Genomic DNA, 26,793 nt, shown 5'->3' with positions numbered 1-26,793 from the left:
GCAGCCTTCGTTAAAAAAATAAAATACAATAAAATACAATAATAAACAAAAACACATTTCACCAAGGCAGGAAGAAGAACACTGACACCAAAAGTTTCAGCCTTTCGATAATAGTTATTATTTGTTTAACATCTTGAAAGGATAAATTGATGCTTTTATACTGGAAATATTTATTCCGTTAAATCTTTAAGGATCAGTGAATTGTGTGCGACAGCTAAACTTGTTTACATGGTAATGAGGCAGTATTTAGCAGAGCACAATAGAATTGTGCCCCAGATTGGGGCCACGGGGACACTACAATGTCCTGAAGAAAAAAAACACAAAGGCTGTTTTGTTTCTCATCCTGACAGCCCACTGTGGATTTTTCATACCTCACTAAATTTGGATACCTATTTCTGTATTTTCTGTACTACTTGGATTTTTTTTATTTAAAATAAGTTGTAGCCAATTGAATGGATCTGGCTAAACACATTTGAGTACCATATTGTCTTTGCAAAGAAGGTAAACAATGTCAGGTCGTTATCCCATCATGCAAGTCTGTGATCCGACGAGTGCATTTACACGAGCACAGATAGGAGGTGCCACTGGTCCGTCTTTCATTATACATTATTAAAAGTAGTTAGAATTCAAACATAGTTGGAATTCAAAATTTGCCTAGTATAGATTTTTTTTGCAAGACTTTTGGACACTATGGCGAAAGTGCGACCAACCGGTTGCTCCTTTGGAACTCGTCCTCGACGCAAAAGAGGATCTGTAAAGGTAACAAAGCAAAAGAATGCTGTAATTTCTCTTAAAATCTATATTTTTTCATTGATAATTCGGAGTAACGTTGTGGATTTTTTTTAAACAAATCAAAGATGCCTGAATGTTTTTTTCTGTCCAAACTTTGAAACGTATTTGTTAAAGTGACATTTGATATTAACACTGCACACTAAATACTAAAATTATGGAATTTTCCACAAAAAGTATGAAACTGTAACTAAATAAGTCATATTTTTTTTCTTGTTTACAAATTGTGCTTGAAAATTACCGTCCTGCTGATCTAAGTGAGTTCTGTAAATGAGTTTTGTGCCGAAACACTTTCTTCTGTCACTTGTATAAAAACTAAACATAAAACACATCAATTTAATATACCAACGTGAGCATTAATATTCATTACTTTATGTTTGAATAGCATCTTCCAGTCCAACAAGTGCAGTTTCCTTTTGTGTGTTTACGCTGCGCTGATTGGACGATCAGTCTCTGCCGAGGTTGACCGAACAATCAAAGATCCTCTATTAATGACAACTCTTCAACTCAACCTGTGCAAGTCTCCAATGCAATTAGAGTCGTGTTTTCATTATTTTTGTTTCCCAGATTGATTTTGACTTCTCTATGAAATCAACGTGTTGTATTTTTTCTTTATTATTGGTAGTTGGAATGTTTGTGGTAAATCGAAATTATTTTTTAGAGTGGGATATCTTCGCAGATTGTCTCTATTGGAAGGCATGAGACGAGAGTGATGGGAGGGGAGGGCAAAGAGGACCACTGAGACTGAGAGATGGGAGGAGGGATGTAAGAGTGGAAGCTGAGGGAGAAGAAAGAAGCACATAGTGGTGAGGAGAGGGGCATCATCTCACCGATGCTGAGTCACATAACGGAGGGAGTGCATCCACATCCCATGTGTCTTTGGGAATAATGGAGGAGCTTGAACACACTTGCCCACATCCTCGGACGGTAGGCTATCATTGTGATTGTGTATGTGCATGATCTTAATGAAAAGCAGACACAAAGGACTCCTGGATGGGCTATAAAATAGATCTGCCTATCACATGCGCCCGTGGGAGATACAGAGTGGACAGGGAGTGGATAGTGAGTTGTGCCAAAGAGGTCATCACCACAGAAAGGACAAAGAGATGGATCACGCTCCCTTGCAAATGTCGGTTTTCATTTTTTTGCAGTTCTTCTTCTCATGTTATTCAGTTTTAAATCCTCCCTATGCCAGATATTACTTACTTGTGCCAGAGTGAGCGCTTTAATGTGGCTCACCCCAATAGAGCTCTGCGCTCATGGACAGTTAGTCTTAAGCTTTACCATCTGTCCTTTGCAGAATGTTTGTTAGCTACCTCCCTCCACCCCGCTGCTTAGTTTTCACCCGAGGAATTATGGGTATTTTGAGTGCCCCTTTAGCTTTAACACCATTCTGGCGACCTCTGTTTCAACACACACACACACACACACATGACATTGAAATTGGTATTTTGATGCATAAATATTGCCAATTGATTCCATGAAGTTTTGATATAGTAAAAGTCTACTATGTGGATGCAACTTGTTAAGCTGTTTGGATGAGTTCTTCTCATCTGTTGACGCAATGTACTTTTGCTGAAAGGTCGCAGCCTTTTTTTTTTATTAATAGACATGTGAAAACAACCAAATAAGTGCCTTGTATTGCATAAAAATACATTAATTTATTAATACAAATGAGTAAAAGGTAAATGAAAGTTGCAGGTAAGTGTAACCACCAAGAGGATGAATGAGTAATTACATTTTTTTGTCCCATTTCACCTAAAATTGTGACATTTTTAAAGTATTAGTGTCAGAATATTTTACAACATAAACTTAGAATAGCATTAAATATGTGTAGTTCATCCTTCAGCAGTTCATGTTCGGCAATGGCGAAAAACAATACAAAATTCCGAACCTGTTGTAGTTTCTCAGTAACTTCACATTTACACAGAAAACTTATAATTACAGTAAATTAACAATAACAAGTTAGCAGAACCCTAATAAATGTATCACACAACGAAAACTGGCTCACCCTCTGAGTTTTGATCTGTCCGGATTTAGCCTAAAAATAACACATTACTCCACATATGTATTTTTTATCAATAACTATTATTCCCTATATTTCACTGTTAGACTTGTTTTGTTATTGTATCAATCCTTATCAGCATACTACTTGTACTGCACAGAGAACTACTTACATGCTGAAAGCTTGTCCACCTGCAACTTGATCCAATGTTCTACTACGACTGAGATGTCTAAAGCATTGCATTAATGACCGGTCCACTGTTTTGTTGTTGTTTTTCTCCAGATGCTGACAGAGCCTGCCATCTTTGCCAGAGAAACTAGCTGCGATTGTCGTGCCCCTCACGAAAAGCTCACCATCACTCAAGCCCGCAAAGGCACCCCAGGTAAAAAAAATTTAAAAAAAGGCCTCCAGGATGAGAAGCAGGAAAAAAAGCAACAAAAGTGGTGGTGCACACCTCAGGATTTTAATGAAAAATAATCACACAAAAACGGACAAAAGTTACAAAAGTATCAAAAAAACAGAGAGGCCACACCCCAAAAGAAGAGGCAGCTCATACTTACAAAATCCAGAACAGAGAAATGCAAAACAAAAGGACAATAACCAATACTCCCCATACAGTGTAACAAGAGACTCATGTTTAAATACATGGACAGGGACTAAACACAAAATACACACAGCTGAATACAAGAGGAAAGGGAAGCCAGGAGGGACACAAGAGGCTAAAACACACACACACTTACACTAAAATCCCAACAAGAAATCACAAAACAATGTAAAATATGCCTTTATACTTAAAAAAAATCCAATTTCCCCAAAAAACAATAATTAATTTTGCAAGTAGAGATACCACTGTCGTATATCTAGAACGCTATTCTACAAAACCAATGACTGCACCTTTTCTTTTACACATGTTTTCAGTGGACCGTCCAGTAAGAGTTTACGCTGATGGCATCTTCGATCTGTTTCACTCGGGCCATGCTCGCGCCCTCATGCAGGCCAAGAACCTTTTTCCCAACACCTACCTCATCGTGGGAGGTAGGAAATATCTCGATTTGTTACATCTTCAGTAGATAACAATCTGCTTCTAACACTTTTTACATGTTTTTTTACAGTGTGCAGTGACGAGCTGACCCATAAGTACAAGGGTTTCACTGTCATGACCGAAATTGAACGATACGAGGCGCTCAGACACTGTCGCTACGTGGATGAGGTGCTCCGAAATGCTCCCTGGACACTCACGCCGAAATTTTTGGAGCAACACAAGGTGCGAGAAAGTGGCAATATTTGCATACATGGGGAATCAAACCTTTCATGTAATGCAATACAATCTAATTTGTTTCTTAGATCGATTTTGTGGCTCATGATGATATCCCATACTCCTCAGCAGGGAGTGAGGATGTGTATAAACATATTAAAGAAGCAGGTGAGTGTGGATTTTTTGTGTTGCAACAACAACAACAAATCATGTGCAGTTTTTCCCTTTGTATTGTAAATAAATATACTATTTGTTGTATGCATACTAGGAATGTTTGTGCCTACGCAACGCACCGAAGGAATTTCCACGTCGGATATTATCACCAGGATTGTAAGGGACTACGATGTCTATGCCCGCCGTAATCTTCAACGCGGGTATACGGCCAAGGAGCTCAACGTCAGCTACATCAACGTGAGTTCAGCACGTGCTAAGCCAGTCGTAGTTGTACATTTGTAAAAAGGACCTGTATGCCAAATTCATTAGCTGTTTAACTTGCATGAGGCTCCTTGAGTGAAATAAATTAAAAAGTCTGTTTTGAACTGATAGTGAGCACCTTTGAAAGTCTTGAATGTATATATGTGTGTATATATATGTATATATGTGTGTATGTATATATGTATGTATGTGTATATATATATATATATATATATATATATATATATATATATATATATATATATATATATATATATATATATATATATATATATATATATATATATATATATATATATATATATATATATATATATATATATATATATATATATATATATATATATATATATATATATATATATATATATATATATATATATATATATATATATATATATATATATATATATATATATATATATATATATATATATATATATATATATATATATATATATATATATATATATATATATAAAAAAGACATTTTGAAAGCCTTTTAATTACAAAAAATATATAGTCTCAATTGTAAAAATAAATAAAAATAAATGATTATGTAAAAATGTGAATTAAATAAAAAACAATTGTGGACCAATTTTGGTCAATAATGCTGCAAAACTATTCATTGACTGTCTACTGCCCAAAAAAAAGCATCCTACAGTTCTTTTTCAAGCTCTTCACTAGAGTTCAAACCAGCTGAAACATGTCTAGCAAAACACAATCCACAAATTAATCCAATCTATTTAATTTCCACAGGAAAAGAAGTATCGGCTTCAAAACCAAGTGGACCGAATGAAAGAGAAAGTTCGCAATGTTGAGGAAAAGAGCAAACACTTTGTTTACCGTGTAGAGGAGAAGAGTGCCGATCTCATCCAGAAATGGGAAGAAAAATCCAGAGAGTTCATCGGCAACTTCCTGGAACTATTCGGACCAGATGGTACCTGGGTAAGAAACGGAATCCATTTCTGTGTATTTTCTCGGATAGCCAAGCTCAAATTGGGGTTCCAAAAACCTTTCTGGATTTCTGTCTGAGCAGAAGCAGGTATTTCAAGAACGCAGTGGAAGGATGCTCTCCTATGCCATGTCTCCCAGAGAGTCTCCCTGCAACAGCCCACCACGTGAACTGTCTCCCCTGCGCTCGCCGTCGCCACCATCGCCACCCGCCCGCTGGCACAACGCGAGACCCTCCCCCCCGATGTCCCCCAAAGGAGCATCAGCTTCTATCAGCAGCATGAGCGAAGGTGACGAGGACGACAAGTAAATGAGCTTCGGACTCTTCAACTTGCACTTGTGATTCACAAAAAAACGCTGCCTGAGCACTTATCACTTGTGTGCCCACTTAAAACTCCCCAAAAAACCCGATAGACAACAAAATGTGTTCACCTCAAGGGAAATGGAAGAAGATACTGAAAGGCTGAGGTGAAAAATGGGGATGACTTGTCATGATATTGTTTATTTAGGGGAAAAAAAACTATCGACATACTGATTGAATCTCCTGTGTTTTGCTCCCATTTAGAGCAGCCATCTGATAATAATGATACAATTCCTAAGGAAAAACATTGAATTCCATTAAAAAGTGAAACATTGCACACATGCAGTTTAAAAAATCAGTCAATGTAAAAAGAAATTAGATAAATAAATACAATTTCACCATATTTATTGGGTGCACCCCCCAAAAATGCGACCAAAAATCAAATTCAAAGCTTTAAAAATGTTCGCATGCTCACTAATTGTGACAAGACACGATAACACAAATTGCACAAATTTCCAATTTTCAGGGCATGTCCGTAGAATGAAGGCATTTCTTTTCACTTGATGTTTGTATTTTTCTGTATTCAACTTGAAATTACAAACTAAGCACTGTAGTTGATGGTTTCAGCATATTCCTTCACTCCAAATCCTGTTTTTAGTGTGAGTCATTTTTAAGTGTTATAGACGTTTCTTATTTCCAATTTCACTTTGAACACCCTGTGTAAAAAAACAATGTGGTACACGTTAACATGCAATTAACTTTGATAAAGCAAAAGAACTTGAAGTAAACAAGTCAGACTTTGACTTGACAGTCTGTTAAATACAGTTGATTTAAAGTTTAATGCAACAGAAACATGAGTTATGACACAGAAAACGCTGTAAGAAATTGACTTTTATGTCAATCAAGTAAGAATTAGAACAACTTTGGTCTTTAGGAATGTTATTTTCTCCTTCCCAAACCTACTGTGTTCCAAATTTAAATGACATGGAAACATTAATTCAATTGACTTAACCTTTATTACTAACTTGTGATACAATATGTAATCATTGTTTAAAGCGGACCACAATTATAAGCAATAATGGGATGGCGCAACCACAATGAGATATTGATGACTATTGGGGTTAACAATCTTCATTAGGGGCCATAAGACACTAAGAGTTTCAATACTCTAAAGCAAGGGTAGGGAACCTATGGCTCGGGAGCCATATGTGGCTCTTTTGATGGGTGTATATGGCTCTCTGCCTTTTTAAATCATTATTTTTCTTCATTAGACTATTTTGCATGCATCCTCTCATTGATACTCATTGATTAGCAACAGTGAAATAATGTTCTCAAAAGAATTCAGACTTTTTTTTTTACTTTCAAGTGGTGAAACGAATAATAAATGCTCACATTTTCATGTATTTTTACTTTAAAATTCTGAGTATGGCTCTCAAGGAATAATGTTTGAAAATATGAATTGTTTATGGCTCTCTTCGTTAAAAAGGTTCCCGACCCCTGCAATAAGAGTTTCAATACTTTAAAGCATTTAAATTGAGCTAACATGTGCACTTTTTTATCTATCTCGACTTGATTCCGTCCATACATCACAATACAGAAAAGCCATTAATCATGACAATTCTAAAAATGTTTCACTTCAAGTTTAGAATTCCTTCAGGGTGGATATGTACCTTATAAATTAAAATTAAATTCCCTCTCACAACAGTACATACTATATATATATAAAAAAATATATATATATATATAAATATATATATATATATATATATATATATATATATATATATATATATATATATATATATATATATATATATATATATATATATATATATATATATATATATATATATATATATATATATATATATATATATATATATATATATATATATATATATATATATATATATATATATATATATATATAAACAAGCTGTACTATCCAATGTACGCGTTGTGAATGTACGTTTTCTTTTTTATGATACAGTCCAATGGCTTGGTATGTAAATAAAATCTTAAAAAAATAAACAAATCACACAGAAATTATGTTTATTGTCACTTTTGACACTGAATTACAAATTTGTTATATTGCTGGCATTCAGTTTGTGATTGCATGTCTGTACAAGGCCAGCCTCACAGTTCATGCATATAATTATGTCATTCGAAACTAAGTTGGAAAATGGCTGCTATCACTCCCACACTGCCTGCATACATTTACAATACATTTTTCATATACATATAAGGAATGGTTGCAACAGACAACAAATGGAAGTAAGGCTTAAATCTGTCTGCATATCAAAAACTGCACATGTTCATTTATAACCATTCTCAACTTTCAAATTGTCCATCAATATCTAAAAAAAATTATATTAGAAATCTTCATTTGTGATTCAACTCTTATTGAAGTAAAATTCTATGCATAATTTCAGTGTAAGATTACTAAAGTGCATTCTTTTGTCCTGCTTTTTGTTTTATTGTGCTGCCTGATTAAGAAAAACAAAAACTTTTCTGATTAAAATTAATTAAAGGAAAAGCAATATCTGAGTGCAATTTTGAAAAAAAAAATAAAGACTGACAATGTGTCTGCGCTTAAATACAAAAAAAAGCAACTTGACTGACTGAACCATCTAATTTTCACTCCCCAAAATAAAGGAAAAAAAGCTCATTATGTCTATTTTATCGCAAAACCTTGTCTTTGTTTTTAATATTTTTAATCCCAGGCTAAATGACGACTAGTACAGTTTTACCAGTGAAAAGTATTTCCCAAATAGAGGACGAGATGTCAAATGAGAAACCAAAACCACCCTTGAATGATAATGAGATAGTGATGACTCACTGAGGCACAGGGAGTCATTGCAAAACTGAGGTAGGCTAAACAGCACACAAAACAAAACAAAAAACCTTTCAACAGGCGTCATCGGTACTTAAGAAATTGAGTATAGATTATTTTTCGTCCACCACTATTTAAAGACAGTGTGATGCTACACTGGTAAATTGGAAAGGAGTGTACCAACTTATCTTTTAGTCTTATATTTGGACTTGCTGGCATCACGCGGTTCTTTGCTCGGGTTGCTCCAATCGTCGGCTTCGGGGCTGGTGGTATAGTGTCGCCATGCTGACTTGTTGAAAACAGGAAGGCGCTCAAATGACTCGCTTGATAGGGCCTTCGCAAAAAGAAGAAACAATGTTTCCAGTGTGTGGCTCCAATTTTTTACCTAGGTCTACAATGTCTTGTGTGTCTTGTGTCTGTCTTGCTACTGCAACCAATAAATATCACGAATACAGGATGAAATAAAGTTCTAACCTAACTCCCAAAAAGATGTTTCCATCACTCTTTGTGCCAGCTCTTATCATAGAAATATTAAGCTATTTCTTTGGTTTAAATGACGATGCTTTATTGACATGGGATCAGATAATAATGACCCTCCAATGTGCCTGCTTTCTAAACCCAGATTGGACAAAATCTGACAATCTGACTCTAATTATCAAAATACAGTAACACCTCGTTTATCATGGTTAACAGGTTCAAAGACCTCCTGCAATAGGTGAATAACAGCAATGTTGGGACCGAGTTTTTATGGTGTTTATTTAATATTATGTGGACTTTTAAAACTCTATCTGGACTATCGTTTAACTCCGAAAGGTAGACACTACCCTCTATTGGCCAGTGAATTAATCTCTAATTCTGCCACAATGTCGTATCAGTGTTTTATGGTGTCTATTTAATATTATTTGGTCTTTTAAAACCCTCTCTGTGCAAACATTTAACTCCCAAGAGGTGGCCAGTGAATTAATATTTAAATTTGAACCCGCAGCAGTCTTATTATTTATTACTTACCTTCAAATAGATAACAGCATCAGTGCCCACACCCTCCATGGAGTAGAGCTTCAGATCCCCTTGGAAGTATCGAGCATAGAGCCTTGAAATGGGTAAACCGTAGCCAAAACCAGCCTGAAAGTAGGGATGAGAGCAGGTCATTTCATTATTAGCCGCATTACACGCCAAATATACAATAAGGTCAATGCTAATGTGATTTTAAAAGCATGTGAGAGTACCAGTGGGACAGCGCCAGGTTCCAGGCTTGGCGTTGGGGCAGTAGAGTACATGTAGTTGAAAAGCCGGTCAATCTTCCTCAGGGGAACTCCTCCTCCTCTGTCACTGATCTGAAAGGCATACAATAGTTATTATATCCCAGAGGTAAGAACAATGTGAGGGTGTGTGTTAGTCACCTTTATGGAAAGATCCTCTTGACCAAGAGTGACTTTTGCTTTCACAGGTGGTAAACCTTCCATGCTATTCTCATGGAGCTCCACTGTGGCTCTCATTGAGTTCTACAGGTAGGAGAGAGTGTATTTATTAAAAAGGTACTACTATATTTAATGTTACAGGCAGTAGGATTTAAACAACCATAACTGACCTTGAACAGCTCAAAAAGCATGTGGAATAGATGAGACGGCACGTATACAACTTGGATTGACTTTTGTGTCTTCACTGGAATATAATGAATCACAATCAGTAATCTCATACACACACATACAAAAAAAATGGCAATTTCCTGAGTCGCACAAGGCAATGGGGGTATAATGCAAGGCAGTTTTTCCGCTTCTTCTAATGAGCCATCTGGGGACCCTGAAAACGTGCATTACCTCATTGCGTCTACATTATTGTTCTTGTTTTTTACGATGTAAGCACTCAAAGTAGCTAAAGCAAAAATGTATCTATAGATTTAGCTGCATGTTTGTCACATACAATCCATTGTATGTAACATTTCTATTATTTTTTTTTAATTATATTGAGACACCCAATATGTTTTAAAATGATAACTAGTACATTATTGAACAAAATAAAAGACTTTTCTTACTGTGAAACTCTTCAATGTGGAGTTCCGGAGCAGCCAAGTAGTATTTCTGACACAGCATTTTAGCAGTGTCATATGCATCTGATAATTCAAACACAAACGACATGTATTCTCAGTGTAGAAGTCCATTAGTGCATGATTGCAAAATATATTACATGTTTACTATAAAAAAAACAATGTTTTTTAAACTCACCACTAACAACTTCAGCAACACAGCAATTCGGATCAATGCTACCGATATGCTTGGGATGAGCTGGGTTGGTGTCATTACCAAACAGTAGAGCTGCATGGGTGATCAAGTTAGCAATACACACACAAACAACTCGACGTCATTCACACTAATCCTTTAAGACTCACTATGCTGATTGATAAGCATGCGAAAGGAGATCCGATTGGTGTAAAAGCGGTCCAGGAAATATTGTATGTTGCTGCTGACAAAGGGGTCAAAACCAAATTTCTCCTTGTATTCGATGACGCCCTGCGCCATGGTCGGAACCACATCATTGTGACGGTTCCGGATCTCGATCAAAAGATCCAAGAAGCTGTGGGATGACGCAAATATATTAAAATGCTTTAAAACAAACAAACCAGGAGAAAAGACTGAATAATTCTTGAAAACTGGTGTTTTCAACAGATTTCCTTATCTAAATTCTTGTGTTGGAATCAGACATGGATGAATGCTAATCAGATACCTATTGTTATGGATATACGCAATACTTGCAGTCACAAGTTTTACGATAAACCGTTTTTTCATGCTGTTTCAAATGCCGTGCTAAGATTTTGATGTCAAACTACAGCCCAAATCTGCCCTGCTAAATTATTTTGTGAAGCCCATAAAAATAAATCCTGTGTTCCACCTCATGTTTCGTCCTAAAACATCAAAAGATTGTCATTTTTAAACAAAATGGGAAAAAAGCAAGATTTTACTGAGAACTAAGAGGTATCTACCTTCATGGATCAAATAATAGTACAGAGAGGATTTGAAAAGTCCGAATAATATTAAATAAACACCCAAAAAAAAAACATGGGCGCGGTTATTCACCTATTCCAACAGGTCTTGTAACCTATTACTCATGATGAACAGGTATTACTGTACACTAAACAGTCTAGTGCAAGGTTAGGGAACTTATGGCTCGGGAGCCACATGTGGCTCTTTTGACTCTCCACTGAATTGTGAGCTATATTATCCATTTTTTTAATTGATTAGCATCAGGGTAACAATTTTGTCAAAAGTATTCCGAGTCATTTTTGGTGTAATGACTAAAAATGTACACGTTTTTATGTATTTTTACTTTTAGTAAATTCTGAGTATGGCTGTCAATGAATAACAATTGAAACTATGTATTGTTTATGGCTCTCTCTATCAAAAAGGTTCCTGACCCCTGGTCTAGTGTAGTATTTGAATGGATGAATCACTCACTCATTCAGAGCATGAGGATCTTCAGCTTTTCTGTTCTCATAATCGAGCAGCTCTACAAAGCTCTGCATGTACCTAATAGAACAGACAAAAAGGCAAAGAGCAATTGTTATCAGACACCTCAGTTGCTGCCTTGTATATAGTTTCACTTAAAGTAATCTCATCTCACTCTTGCAAATTCCAAGAGTTACACCTTGCAAGAACTAAGAAAACAAGAGCATCTAACAGGTTGCAAATTTGAAAATAAAAATCATTTCACCATTTTTGAACCAAGCGGATAGAAGGTTGACTCAGTAGCTTGTCGGGTAGCAGGTTGACCTCTCGCATGGTGTTGGCCAAACGTACTGGCAGTTCCTTACGCAGGAACATGTATGATGTTTTCTCACATGCATTCTCCCGGCCTGGAAAAAATGAACCAATGAGGTATACATATTAACAAGTGTTTTTTTTTTTAAATAAATCTATATGCATTTCTCAAAAAAATTAAAGGCCCTTTTAATAAAAAGGCATTCTCTAAAGTCTAAGCACATCATTTCATAGCAATTATGGGAAAATTTGCAAGGTTAATCAAATAACGAGAAATGTAGCAGTTTAGAAAGTATGGGTGATAAGAACAATGTGAAAAAAAATAAACAATAAGTTTTACATAGAAAAAAGCAGCATGTAGTTAAAAGCATGAACAAAATGATTACAGTCTTAAGACTAAAGAAGCTTACTAACACATTTTTCCTGTTAAGTCCGCTACATTATAAGGCCTTAAAAGTTGAGTTGTTTTATTTAGTTATCACATCACTTTATTGCAATTGGAGTCCATAAAATCACAACAATGGTGCGTCTCCGTGTATTTCTTAGTTTCACCAAAACTTTGCTTTTCTCTCTGTGCTTTTGCCCCAATAGCATGCTCCAATTTTACAATATTTTTAATATAACTCTTCACAGCATATTGTAAACCCCTGTGCCTCAATCTGGAAGATGTTGCACTGGTGTTGTTCCTAAATAAATCACCTAAAACACTCTAGTCTAGTACATGTGTGTTTGTGATGGCTTGTGCCGCCAGAGTCATGAGACTTGTCGGCCTGGCAACTATAAATAAAGGGGTGGAGCTTTTGCAAAAGGTCAATTGAGGGAACTTATACCTGAAGACATGCCGTATAACACCTAAGTGTTCTAAACTGACCTTTGTGTAACTGGTTATTTTAGCATTTGTGGACTATGCAGACAATATGGGCACACATTTACAGTGCTATTTTACCATTAAGTATAACTAAGACATTTGTAAACATTATAGGTATGTTACACTGTCATATGTATAATCAAGAACAATATTGAGTTAAGCATTGTCAGTTAATTATTGTGCACAAGCACAGATTTAATTTCCTCTAGGCACATCTTATTATTATTATTAGCAAAATCTAAGCATTTTTATTCACTACTAAAATGATATTTTCAAACATCTCTCTTAAATCGGTTAGTAGTAATAGTAAAATTCCCACAATGCACTATAAAAGTTCATACCATGCCAAGAAACTGGTTTCTCTGTTGGCAATACATTCATTTGTTATTGTTCGTTTGGCATGGTTTAATCAAAGTGGGAATAGAACAAGAGTCAGTAAAGGAGGACATTGATATTCTGTATTTTCAAGGTCGCTTTGAATGATGGATTTTAGAGGAGAAAACAAATTAGCAAATGACATCGTCCTAAAAATCAAATCAACTTGATATTTTCAGTGAGGTTCTCAGTGGTAGGATTTGATCAAATAATGTAATCAAGTAGTAATTGTAGTCTGTAATGTATCTATTATTACATTTTAGTTGCCACATGTCCGTAATCCTTTATGTCAGAAATGTTATTCTGAATGTAGGATTTAGTTGACCATGCATCCTAAAGTTAAGATTAGAAGTCTAACTTACAGTATGCATTTGTTTTTAAATTAATTAGCTGATTAAGTGTACTACACGGTAGAAATTGGAGCACAAATAAAGGTCAGATTCTAGATTTGCATGTCGGTAAAGCACAATTAAAAGCTGTTTTCAACCTTTGTAATGATAACAGCTCATTTCCACTTCAGCATATTTTATCTTGAACTCACTATCAATTATTTGCCAATTCAAAGGCAAGACAATAAGTCACAAAGGGAGCTTTTTTGTGATCTGACACCAAGAGTCATCAGACAAAAATAAGGTTTTTGAAGTCTTTGATGAAACTGCAACTCATGTTGAACCGTTAAGTGGTGGTAGGAGTCATGGGAAGGTTAATGAAGTTTCATTTTAATGTGAAAAGATGCCATATAAACATGCAATGAATGAGTAATGCTTGCAATCTAAAATCAACACAGAAAGGATGTAGCTTGTTGATCATTAAACAACAAATGCTGTATATCGAGGTACTGAGCAAATGTGCAATTTGTTTCCAAAGTACTGTACATTCTCCTTTCCCACACAGCTGTGAAAAGAAATGACATAACAGACAAGCGCTTTTAATCAAAACATGGATTAAGGAAAGCTTTAAGAACATGTGCATGTTCCACATAGTTAGTTATTTTTTCTACTTCCAAGACTTGAATCTTACTAAATGGTGTCAGATTCAGCATTTAAGAGAAAAAATATAAATGAAAAGTTGAATAAGGGAACAATGTGGCTGTTTGCTACCTGAGATGGGAAGTTTACTAAATATTGGCAATTTGCTGATTTGTCAAAAACATGCAATGTGAAGGCTGTACCAAATTTGCAATTATAATTTAACTCCCTTTAATTGTCACCAGCGAACCTTGTGAAGAGAGGCAGTATGGAAAATGAATGAATTTAATATGAAATAAAATTTAATTTAAGGTCCCAGATTTAAAAATTCACCAGTTATGTTTCGGCAACTATTTTTGAAAATTATTCTAAGAAATTATCCATTCCTGTAACTATTAAGCAACTATTATTGTAATATCTAATTATGTATATGATATTTAATATAACTATAATTATATAGCTATTATTTTATGCAACTATTAGATATGTCTGCAATTTATGCATACATATTTAAACACTCAAGTAACCATAACATAAGATGGAACATAACAATAACTTTGATAAATTTGCCCAAAGTTTAAGCATCCACTTTTTTTTTAATCATTTAGATCACCCATTTTCAGAAAATTTCATTCATTCCTTTTTCCAAACCACTTATCCTCACAAGGGTTAAGGGCGAAAATACTCATACCAAGTACTACTATATAGTGTCCAATCAGCCTACCATGCATGTCTTTGAAATGTGGGAGGAAACTAGAGTACCCAGGAAAAACCCACACAGGAGAACATGCAAACTCCACACAGGTGGACCGACCTGGATTTGAACACAGATCCCCCACCGTCAGGCCAACAGGCTAACCACTCATACACATATAATATTTAGTCTGTCATATGAAGTGCAGTATATTTACTTATTTATGGATTATTTATGTATCATTTATTATTATTTATTGATTATGTATCTGTTGGTTTGTTTGTTGTTATTTGTGCACTTCCATACTTATTTATGTTGTGACCACTTATTTTGTTGACTACTTATTTATTGATTACTGGTTTGTCTGTTTGGTGTTATTTGTGCACTTCTTGGTGAAGCTTTGAATCTCATAATACTTGAATAATGACAATAAAAGCATTTCATTCAATTCAATGTTTACATAAGAAACAGAGCTGTCGTGAAGAACTATAAAAATGTTATTACATTTAGTCTCCTACTATGCAGATCATCTGTTGATAGGTTCTCATCAATATTATATTTTGCATCAACAATAACACAGGAAATAACAAGCAGTCACTGAACGCTACAATTTGCCACTTACTACTACTTACCAAAATCCAAAAATTGCTTGATGGACAGGGGGGACGGTGAAAATCTGGAATAAAACTCCACTTTGGGGTTGGAGTTCTTCCACAGAGACAAAAAAATCTTCATGTTGACTGGTTAATATTGACGTTCATGAGATGCACGAGTATTCATCCCCGAGAATTGTTGACAATCGGACGCCCGCTGTTGGTGGTTGCGTCTCGGCGGCGAAGACATCAGCCTCGGCCCGAAGGACTCGGAACGGGACGGACACTTTTTTTCCATACGGTTTTATGGATATTCGTGCAATAATTTCGCAATGGGTCTTCCTGGGTTTACATTGTTCATCTTAGACCTGTCAAACAACTGTGGTCAAACAAGAGTCTTTGGCCGCAACTTCTGCTTAGGTCTTTCAAAACAAAACAATACCAATTAAATTAACAGGTAGGGAAAAATAAATCAATTACAACAAATAGCTTACTTCATTACCTACATTAGTTGTTTTTATGTTATTATTTAAAATATATCAAATTTATAATATATTCTTTAAAATATTGATGTGAATATTTTTATATACGTTTGTTTCCGGTATATTTCCGCATAGCCACACAGTCACAAGTCACGAGACAACCTGACTTGATATCGCAAGCATCTAGACTAAAATGATTGGCTAAAAAAATGACGTAAAAAACCTACCGCCAGTCTATTTGACAATCCGTTAAAATTATCTGCGTAAATCATACTTTGGTCGTTACCTTTAGTATAGGAAATCTGTGCAATTACCTTACGAATTGATTCATTATTACTGTGTTTAAAATAAGATACTCTATATTTTGTTTCCATTCATGATTTTTCTTATCACTATGAATGCTCGGCAGATTCAAAAGTGATTTCTTCTTTCACTGCCCTCTAGTGGAACGATTAACAACTGCTCAATATCCTTGAATACTAATTACCACTGGGACGACTTTGGAATGTCAACTGTAGTCGTTTTGTGCTTGACTAGAGTGGCACAGAAGGGTCAAAATCAAACTGATAATAATAATACAAATGATTTATCATCAATAATTCAAAAGCATCTCCTAAAAGTCAACATATTCACTGTGCAATGTAAATAAAACCTCTTTCCTGTACATTTTCATGAAGACACTAACGTGAAATGATAATAATGCAAATACTGTGAAAAATTAGACACTGAAAGGAATGTTATTGGAGGAAAAACTGAATTGATCCTTTTAAAATGTAACCATTATTTGCCTGTTTGTACATAATCAAAGAAAGCACTCAGCCTGTTCCAAAATGTAATTTAAACAGATTTTTTTTTATAAATACGTTGGGGCTACACTCAATGTTTTTCGCAAAACTTGTCAGAGGTTTTACGACGGAAAGAACCTGGGACGAATTGGCAGCAAAAGTTATTGCAGTCCATAAAGGTTATGCAATGAAGGAATTTGTTCAGTCAATTGAAGATACTATGATCTCCTTCTGAAATGCACATAATACAAGAAAAATAACACATTTAAAGACTCATACAGCTTTGTGCAATGTGGCCAGTTTGGTATTTTCAATGTTGTCACACTCTTCCTCGGGTAGGGGGTCGTATAGGCGGCGATATAGCAGACGGGTTACTAGTGTGATGATAAACATCTCAAGGATCAACAGTTGTTGACTCATCACTGAGGAGAAAAGCACAAATGTCAATAGGATGTAACGAGTGTAATCAAGGTGTGGCCAGGCTCCAAAAAGAATAAAAAAAAAGTCATTGATGATGGCGCAAATAAACGTTGTGACTCACTGTATCCTCTAGCGGCCGAAGGAAATGGCGGTGAGCAGGCAATTGTTCCGTTCAAAGCTAAGATATTAATGATGGCAGACTGAAGTTGGCTCAGGATCAATACGAGCTGTGGACATGCAAATACTTGTTAGACCAGACAATCAGAAGTTGACGTCAAAAGGGAGTGGAGCCTCGTATTGTGTCCTCCTACCTGGTACATGGCATACTTGGGGATGATCTTTATGCTGCGTAAAGTGATCCTGAGGTGCATGAACGTGATAGCCACGGGCCAAAGGGCAATTATTGTCAAGATGCCCACAAATGGGTTGATCCATATTGCGGATCCGGTGATGCTCAGCTGAATTAGTCACCGCAAACAAGACAGGACAGAAGAAATGTAACCCATGAGCAACAAAAAGATTGTCTGAAACATTTTGAAATGATGAAAAATAACATTTGATAATCATAAAAAGAGAAAAAATATGCTTAAAAATATGAATGAGAAGCATTTTCATTGGTTAGATTCATTTCGGCTATATTCTTAACATCTTTTGTAGCTGTATTTATATGAAAAGACTGTATTAAACCATATTCCAAAGTCTTCTAACAATAATAATGCACTGTGATAACATATTTGAGATCAAAGTATAAAATTGACTCACATCTGCCAAGTCAAAAGTCCCATTAGTCCACAGGACGATGGAAAGAATGGTGAAGGCAACCTTGAGCACAGCAAACTGAAAGGAGCCAAGTTTGAGCAGGAAAAGAGATCGCCTGAAACAAAGGAAAAGTATGTCGAAAACTGAGGAACAACAATAAAAAAAGAGGGTGTAAACTGTCCTTTGCGGTTTGAGGATTTGAAATGAGAACAGATCAAAAGTCACCTATGTCTATTTCTTTTCAAAAGAGACGATTGCTTAATGAGTGAGAACGAACTAAATGAAGGTAAAGGTGGAAAGTATGTTGTGTGGGAAGGTGAGTAACTGTAGGGGGAAAGGTGATACGATGAAGAGTGAAGTCTGCTGGCAGAATAAATGTTTTCCCGTGGAGTTATTCCCTGTGTTTGCCTTCAAATGACAACAATTACGTAATGTAACACTTTCAAAGATCTAAACCAAGGTCGTCAGACTCGGGTTGGTTCGCGGGCCGCTTTAACGTCAACTGGATTTAACGTGGGCTGGACCATTTTAGATATAATATTTAGATATTTTTTTAGAAATAGATTAAAAGAACTGGACTAAAATCCCTGAATATTTAGTTTTTTTTTTATAGATATAAAACAATGTGTATTTTAGCTTTTTAAAAATATATTTTTAGATTTTACAAAATCATTTTGGAACTAAAAACAGAAAAAAATGATAAAAAAAATTACAACCATTGATTTAAAAGGGGGAAAATCAGGAAATTTAATAGAGTACATCTATACTCTTTATTTTATTTTGATCCTAAAACAGAAAGTCAGTCACTCATCATTTACTTTCCCTGGCCACAGAAAATGATGCGGCGGGCCAGATTTGGCCCCCGGGCCGCCACTTTAACATATGTGATTTAAACGATAATGAAGGAAAACCACAAAAGGGCACCTTTAAAATTTGTGCCCTAAGAACACATGTATTTGCCATGAAAAAAAAAACACTAAGTGGACCAAAAGGCTGCCTCCATTAGAAAGAGTTCAACGGCCAGTAGTGTGTTTAATCCACCTTTCCAGTACGGCAAAAATCCCACCCGTCAAAAAATAAAAAATAAATTAAAACCATGTATAACATCTCAAATGTACACATGTCAAGGTTGTATTCAGATCTGTATTCCATTATACCACATGAAGTTTCAATTAGTGCCAATCAAAACAAAGCGTTGACTGAAAAGTTCTCCCAATCCACTCAGCAAGAGAAATTGCATAAACCAGAGGAGTGTTTACCGTGTAATGGCTGCATATGGCAAGCAGAGGCAGCAACAGCAGCACGGCCCCGTGCTAACCTTCAGTTTGTGTTTTGGCCCACGCCGTAGAAAGGCCTCATCGCCGCCCACTTCCTCTATCATCAGAATGAGGAACTTGAACACCACGATGGCAAAGTAGCTGGAATTAAAAGATAACGCCATATTAGTGGAAGGAAATAGGCTGAAATTAATTCAAAAGTAGCATAGGAAGAAATACTGACCACGCTGAGGTCATGTCGGTAAACATGGTGGCTCGGGGGACCCACATTCCAAGACAGGACATGGTGCCGATCACCTAAAAAACATATTGAAAATTTAGCATAGCATAATGAAGAATTTAGATATCAATTTGACTTGAATCAGCTTAAATTTTCATCATAAATGTTGCATCCTGAAGCAATAGTTTCTACTGAAGCATTACATTATTGTACATATGTATTTTAAAAGGTTACAGGAGTTAAAAATAAGTTTAAGATAACCACGTTCATCCCCAATAGTCGAATATTCTCAATATTTTGTATGTAGTGTAATGAATGGAACGATCAAAAAGCTGAATATTTTGGGGTTTGAACAAGAATGTTCTGGAACGTCAGCAAAGAGTAAAAGAATGAGGAAACTTCAAAAGATAAATTATTCTGACATAGAATTGTCTGGACTGGATATTAGTCAATCTAAGTCAGAACAAGTCCCATGGGAAGTTTGTTTCCCAAACACAATAAATCTATTTTTCTTCTGGGGGGTGAAAAACTATGCTGCACTTTAATATAATGAAAAAGCTTTATTGGTTATTTTAGAAGGAATTTGTTTTGCATAGAAGGATTGGAGTATCCCAAAATTTCTAAACTTTTTGTTACATTTTGACACATGACATTACTATGACGTAATTCAAGGGTGCCAGACCATTTTAGGTATAATATTTAGATTTTTTTTTAATAAATGGATTAAAATAACTAGATTAAAACCCCTGAATATTCAGTTTTTTATAGATCTAATACAATGTTTATTTTAGCTTTTTTTATGTATATTTTTAGATTTAACAAAATGATTTTTGAACAAAAAACACAGAAAAAATGATTTAAAAATTTCAATTATTGATTTACAAGGGGTAAAATCAGGAAATTTCATATACATCTATAGTTTTCATTTTAATTAAATCCTAAAACAGAAAGTCATCATTCATGATTTACTTTCCCGGGCCACACAAAATGATGCGGCGGGCCAGATTTGGCCCCCGGGCCGCCACTTTGACACGTGACATAACTGGTGCTAGCTTTTAGCCAGCATTCAGAACTACGCAAAGTGATAGACTTTTAGTACATTTTAAAAAAAAGTGAGCAAATCAATATTAATCTGTGGTCTAACCTTTGACCCCAAAACTGTGAGGCTGTTGCGCTAACAACTATACCACCAGGACGCCCTTGGACATTGTTACACTTAATAATTTGTTTTCTTTCACATATATGCTTGCCACAAAATTTTGGACAGGGAGATGGGAAATGCATCATTAAATATGAAAAGAGAATATAATAAACATCTTCAATGGTTACCGGTGCTGCTCCATTGACCCATATGATGGTACTTTTCTTGTGGGCTGGTACTTTCTTATAGATATAAACACACTCTTCAAGGAAGATAAACATGGAGGTGGCTGCCATAAATGTGAGGACCGAGTACAAGATGATGCCAAAAAGGTCCAACTCTGTGAAGAAATGAGTTAAACAAAACATGAACCATCTTAACATATAAAACATTGTGTAAAACTGCATCTGATAGCAAATGATAATCATTAAACTCTGATATAAAATAAATAGCAATGTACATGTACAGTATTTTCAGGACTATAAGGCGCACCCTAAATGAATGACACATTTTACTTTTTTTCCATATATAAAGCACATTATAAGGCGCCATGTCTATTTTGTAGAAAATGTAGGACTTTTAAGTGCGCCTTATAGTCACGAAAATACAGTACATATTATAACAATAAAAATTAGGCCTTGAAAAGGCAATTACTATCATGATTAACTCATTGAAATGTATTACATTTTGGTTTGCAGAGTATATTTTGGGAAGTATTGCTAATATTCATTCAGTGGATATGAAGAGTGTACATATTTATGTTTAAATTCTAGGTTTTTGGGGTCTAAAATAAATTTATATGAAGAAGAGAAACCAAAAAGTATCATAATTTTAAGTAATACTGTGTTCACACCGGACAAAACAGATCAATTTTCTAAAAAAAAAAAAAAAACATCAGTTTATTGGAAATCTTACTCACACATTTGGGTAATGTGTTTCTGCTTCCTCTTTAAATAGAATTGGAAGCTCAAGTTTACTTATTCAGAAAAAAGGGGAGGCCAAATCTGGGAAGCATTGCAATGCTATGAAGAAGTCATAACTAGCAGATTTTTAAAAAAGGAGTATAATCCATTTAGCTAATGAGAGTTTAATTGTATTGTTATTTAATTGCATCATCATGTGCTAATTCATTCGACAATTCCTAGATGAATACTTATTCACTATTTGAATGATAGATACTTCAATCTTAAATTTAAGTATGTTTTAATAAGGTAGAAGAGGAAAAAAAATATGAAAATTCTAACAGGATTTTCCCCTCACAGTTGTGCTAACAACTAAGCGCGTCAGCCTCATAACTCTGGGGTCATGGGTTCAAATACAAGGTCTGGTTACCTGTGTAGAGTTTGCATGTGTGGGGGTTTTCTCCGGGTACTCCGGTTTCCTCCCACATTACAAAACATGCATGGTAGGCTGATTGGACATTCTAAATTGCTCTAAAAGTATAAGTGTGAGGGTGATTGGTTGTTTGTCTCCTTGTGCCCTGCGATTGGCTGGCCCTGGAGTCAGCTGGGATAGGCTCCAGCACCCTCTACGACCCTAATGAGGATAAAGCGGTTCCGAAAATGAGATGGGAGAAAAAGGTCCAATGCTAAATGACTAAAAAAAGATAAATACGAGGCAACTCTGTTTGTTTCAGCTGTGTATGCGCGTGCTGTACATCAACGACAGAAAAGAACACATCTGGTGTGCATTTAAGAGATGATACACATATGTTATTTATGCAAGAAGAAGAAAAAAAAAGAGAAAGGTTGATTCGTTTCTTTTATGCTGTTGCCCGTAACTGAGCGTCATTATTGAGAGAAACAGAAAATGGCAATGGGTTTCTGGTATTTCAAGTTAAGGTAATTAAATTAAACAGTAGGGAATGGTTACTTCATATTGTGTGGTTGCAGAACATAGCAATTATAATGATGTAGTATTTCTGACAGAAAGACACAAGTGTTGTCATCTATATTGTATAATTGTATCCCTCCCAAACATTAACTGGTATCATTATAATTTCAAATCAGAATTTTAGTTGGAAATACATTATTCACATCCTTTCACCCAATTATATTCTGTTTATCAACAACAACTTTTGTGTTTTTGCTGCTTTAATGTCTTAATGTTTTGAGGATTCCTTTTACTTTGATTTGCTTGGAACTTTGTGCTTTTGCTTTGCTGTTTTGTCTAATCACCCTCTTGCAACTGCCACAATGTAATTTCCCAAATACGGGATGAATAAAGTTACCCAACCCAATCTAACTCAACCAATGTTATTCTAATGGCATTTGTGGAGCAACAATAAAAATCTTATATCAGTTTTCCAGACCTTATTGAACAATTGCATCAAATCCTATGATTGTAAATAACAAAAGTTGGCCTGAAAAAATAATCATCCATTTTTTTTAGGGATAACAATACGATATTTGCCAATCAGATTGATTTGACAGTGTTGTTACTAAAGCATTTGAAGGTTAACCATTCAAAAGATGAAAGAAAAAGCATATCTAAAATATCACCATGTATTATTTTTGATTTAATCACATTTTATTATTCCTAATTAACTGATATTGCTATGCAACATCACACACCAATTTTCTACCCAATTTTACACTTAATGCAGGCATAATTGAAATTTAAAGTACTAATAGAATGCCATAATACCAAGAAAAAAAACACAGTTTAATCTGTGTAAACAGAGACTATATATTTTGAATATATGACAAAACCCATCATAATTCCAGAGAGAACATTTTACCCTTATAAACCAACCTGTGCTTCCATTTAAAAGTAAATAGTTTGTATTTACAGTTTTATTGTCTAATCCAAGTCAAGGTTTTGTTTCATAAAAGCTTACACATACGCATATTTTTCACTTTGCTACATGTGTTCTGGGTTAGTGTTTTCTCATAAATTCTAGAAAGCAGGATGAAAATAAAAACTTTAATCTACACAAAAAGTCGTGTTTAAAGGCAAATAAAGCAGAGGTGAGCAAGTAATGACTATGTTTTTCAAATATCCTGACTCCTGAAACCTAAACTTCTAAGGTTAGAAAAACAGTCAACTCACGGAGGATGATGTCAATGGCCAGGGGAGGTTTCCCCTTGCAACGGGGGTCCATTGTGGGGATGGATTCGTTCATGTTGGACGTTCCGGAAACTTTGGAACTTTAGCGTCGTGTCCCGGTCCACAGTGGTCGTCCGCGGTAACAAGGGTGGTTGGGGGGCTTTGGAACTGGCAATGGTGTGGTCCCACAGCAAAAAGAGCGTGCTGTTATTTGGCACTGCTGCCATATGTGCATTCGGGGGCAGTGATTGGGGCATCCCCTTCATTGATGCAAGCCCCCTCGGCCCCGCCCCCTCCAGCACGTGCGCACGCACTCTCTGACACACACGCAAAGTGCAATCACTTTACGTGGATTGGTTTCCTGTATTTATCTAGTCCACGGGTGTCAAAGATGCGGCACGGGGGCGAAATCTGGGCCACCACATCATTTTGTGCGGCCCGAGAGAGTAAATTATGATTGGCAACTTTCTGTTTCAGGATCAAATTCAAATGAAGATTATAGATGTATATTATATTTCCTGATTTTTCTATTTTTAAATCAATAATTGTAATTTTCAATTCATTTTTGTGAGTTTTTAGTTCAAAAGGGCAATTTGTAAAATAAAAAATAAATATATATAAATATTTTCAGTTTTCCACTTTATTCTCATCTTATTTTCGGAACCGCTTTATTCTCATTGGGCTCACAGGGGGTGCTGGAGCCTTTCCCAGCTGATTTCGGGCCACAGGCAGGGGACACCCTAAATTGTTAGCCAGCCAAACAATTAAAAGACAATTTCCTTACTAAGGAAAAAAAGCTCAAATAAACATTGTTTTAGATCTATAAAAATATTGAATATTTAGGGCTTTTGATCCAGTTCTTTTATTCCGATTTAAAAAGGAATATCTACGTATTTTATCTAAAATTGTTCACCCCACATGAAATTGAGTTGACATTAATGCGGCCCATGAAATCCTTCATTTAGTCGAAATTTTAGGCGGTCTCTAATATGTTTAAAAACAACAACAACAACAACAACAACAACAACAACAAAAACAAACCTATTCAAAAGCTAATAGGGAATCTAGAAAGTATTCCACACACCAACAGTTATTTTTATTCCAAGTCATTCATTCATTTTCTGTATCGCTTAATCCTCACAATCATTATATAACCCCATCCACTTTCTCTTATTTTCTGAACCGCTTTTCCCTTGCTAGGGTCGCGGAGGGTGCTGGAGCCTATCCCAGCTGATTTCAGGCCAGAGGCGGGCGACACCCTGACTATGCAGACAGCCAGAAATTAAATAAATAAACCCTAAGAAAGTAAGCCCGTGAATCAATTCCTCCATGTCTATTACTGAATTGCACCTGAATGGAGGATTTTTTTTGTGTTATCTATCATGGATAAATAAGCCTTCCAAAGTTTTTCAGTCAGTGAGGCCGCTGTGTCCTTGATGTGTTTGCTTTTCAACAAGTTGAAAAAACTGCCTGACATGGAGGCCATTGCCTTGAGAACAAAGATGTGCGCGCTAAAACAAGCATAAGCAAAATTACAGCAATTGACTCGACGTGCTTTTCTTGGTCATTGATTTTCCTCTGCATGAAATACATGGTTGAAGTACTTAAATGCTGTTTAATCACGTAAACTCGAGCTAACATAACCAGCATTTAATTCATTGGCCTTCCAGCAGGGGTCAAGAGCCGGGGTGTTAAATAAATAAGTTCAACTACAATGTTGGCTCACTTTGCACTATTATAATTTGCTTGCAAACCACAGCATAAAATGCATTTGTACAGTGTACACATTAAAAAATGCTGAATATAGAGCTATGAGATTGGCATCAGTCATGTATAATGTGGTGTAGAAAAGTACTAAATCATATCAGGAGTTATCACTAACATCTTTTTTTGGCAACATGTGAAAGGAAGTGATTGATATCAGTTCATAGCTCTACATTCTTTTTATTTATTTATGGTTTGCTACTGTCACACTATTCTTGGTAAGGTTTTAACTTCACAAAAAAAGAGACTGAAAGAGCAAGTTGGTATTGATGAAAAACTTGGCTATAACAGGGCAAAACATCTCACACAAATGACTTAATGGAAAAAGCTAAAATGACAATTGTACACTGTTTTTATGTGGTTTTATGGCTTCATTTATTAGGACACACCAGAGTAAAGCTGCTTTCAAACATGATGTACCTTTAATTTCAACCACATTGACACAAGGCTAAAAATCACATTTTCTGACAGTGAGACGCCATGCTTCGGGGGCTTTTTTTTCTGGCATTATGCACCGTATGTGTGTAAAAAAAAAGAAAAACAAGTTTGCTGTACTGAAGCATTTATCTCGACAATATTACAGAACAGCAAAGTGCAAAAATACATACGCACGCATTGGTTTCTTGGCCCAACTGCCAACAGAAAAAAAACATGAAAGGCTATTATTACAAAATAAGATGATAATAGGTCCAAATATTGGGAAATACACATGAAATAGTTCCTCCAAGATAGTTTTTGGTGAAGAAATTTGTTAACGAAGATTTTACTTTACTGTTTGAACAGTAACAGGTAACAAAATTCAGACAGAATTGACTGCATCACCACATGAAAAATACCATCAATTTTGCTAAGATGTAGCACAGCTATGAAAGAAAATAATGTACAACAAGACAGGCCACTCTATACAATATATAAACGGCTGTAAACGTGGATACAGCATGAGATGCAAGATACCAAGAGGCAGGCAGACAAGAAAATAAGGTGTTAGTGAGGGTAAATGTTGCATGATACAATACAAAAATCCTTGGTATATTATTTCAATCGTCTGAAAATGAAACTAATACATCTGAGCCAC

General features: G+C 35.5%; 3 protein-coding genes across 4 annotated transcripts; 1 reads left to right on the top strand and 2 right to left on the bottom strand.

Moving 5' to 3' along the window:
- The first annotated feature begins 30 nt into the window (after positions 1 to 30).
- Positions 31 to 6,585, top strand: pcyt1ba (phosphate cytidylyltransferase 1B, choline a). Of its 2 annotated transcripts, none has more exons than XM_077736449.1 (8): positions 31 to 759; positions 3,077 to 3,176; positions 3,713 to 3,829; positions 3,907 to 4,058; positions 4,139 to 4,217; positions 4,318 to 4,460; positions 5,244 to 5,432; positions 5,524 to 6,585. In XM_077736449.1, the coding sequence occupies exons 1-8, from the start codon at positions 691 to 693 to the stop codon at positions 5,746 to 5,748; spliced, it is 1,074 nt and encodes a 357-aa protein (XP_077592575.1). In that variant the 5' UTR covers positions 31 to 690; the 3' UTR covers positions 5,749 to 6,585. The 2 variants fall into 2 exon arrangements, with proteins under 2 accessions (XP_077592575.1, XP_077592576.1); XM_077736450.1 differs by lacking the exon at positions 31 to 759 and adding an exon at positions 957 to 1,716.
- Positions 6,586 to 7,774: 1,189 nt separating this feature from the next.
- Positions 7,775 to 16,240, bottom strand: pdk3a (pyruvate dehydrogenase kinase, isozyme 3a). Its single transcript, XM_077736318.1, has 11 exons — positions 15,862 to 16,240; positions 12,278 to 12,419; positions 12,022 to 12,093; positions 10,959 to 11,143; positions 10,795 to 10,884; positions 10,605 to 10,682; positions 10,161 to 10,234; positions 9,973 to 10,074; positions 9,799 to 9,906; positions 9,581 to 9,694; positions 7,775 to 8,906 (listed from the first exon to the last, which is right to left on the bottom strand). Exons 1-11 carry the CDS (start codon positions 15,962 to 15,964, stop codon positions 8,757 to 8,759), a joined length of 1,218 nt encoding a protein of 405 aa, XP_077592444.1. The 5' UTR covers positions 15,965 to 16,240; the 3' UTR covers positions 7,775 to 8,756.
- Positions 16,241 to 16,871: 631 nt separating this feature from the next.
- On the bottom strand, positions 16,872 to 24,226 carry slc51a (solute carrier family 51 member A). Its single transcript, XM_077736018.1, has 8 exons — positions 23,958 to 24,226; positions 21,095 to 21,246; positions 19,769 to 19,842; positions 19,528 to 19,686; positions 18,272 to 18,383; positions 17,821 to 17,967; positions 17,631 to 17,736; positions 16,872 to 17,511 (listed from the first exon to the last, which is right to left on the bottom strand). Exons 1-8 carry the CDS (start codon positions 24,028 to 24,030, stop codon positions 17,363 to 17,365), a joined length of 972 nt encoding a protein of 323 aa, XP_077592144.1. The 5' UTR covers positions 24,031 to 24,226; the 3' UTR covers positions 16,872 to 17,362.
- Positions 24,227 to 26,793: the final 2,567 nt, after the last annotated feature.

Source organism: Stigmatopora nigra, chromosome 16 (genome assembly GCF_051989575.1).
Source record: "Stigmatopora nigra isolate UIUO_SnigA chromosome 16, RoL_Snig_1.1, whole genome shotgun sequence".
In the NCBI taxonomy this organism is placed as follows: Eukaryota; Metazoa; Chordata; class Actinopteri; order Syngnathiformes; family Syngnathidae; genus Stigmatopora; species Stigmatopora nigra.
The sequence above is the reverse complement of the archived record's forward strand: the minus strand, read 5'-3'. Positions and strand labels throughout refer to the sequence as shown.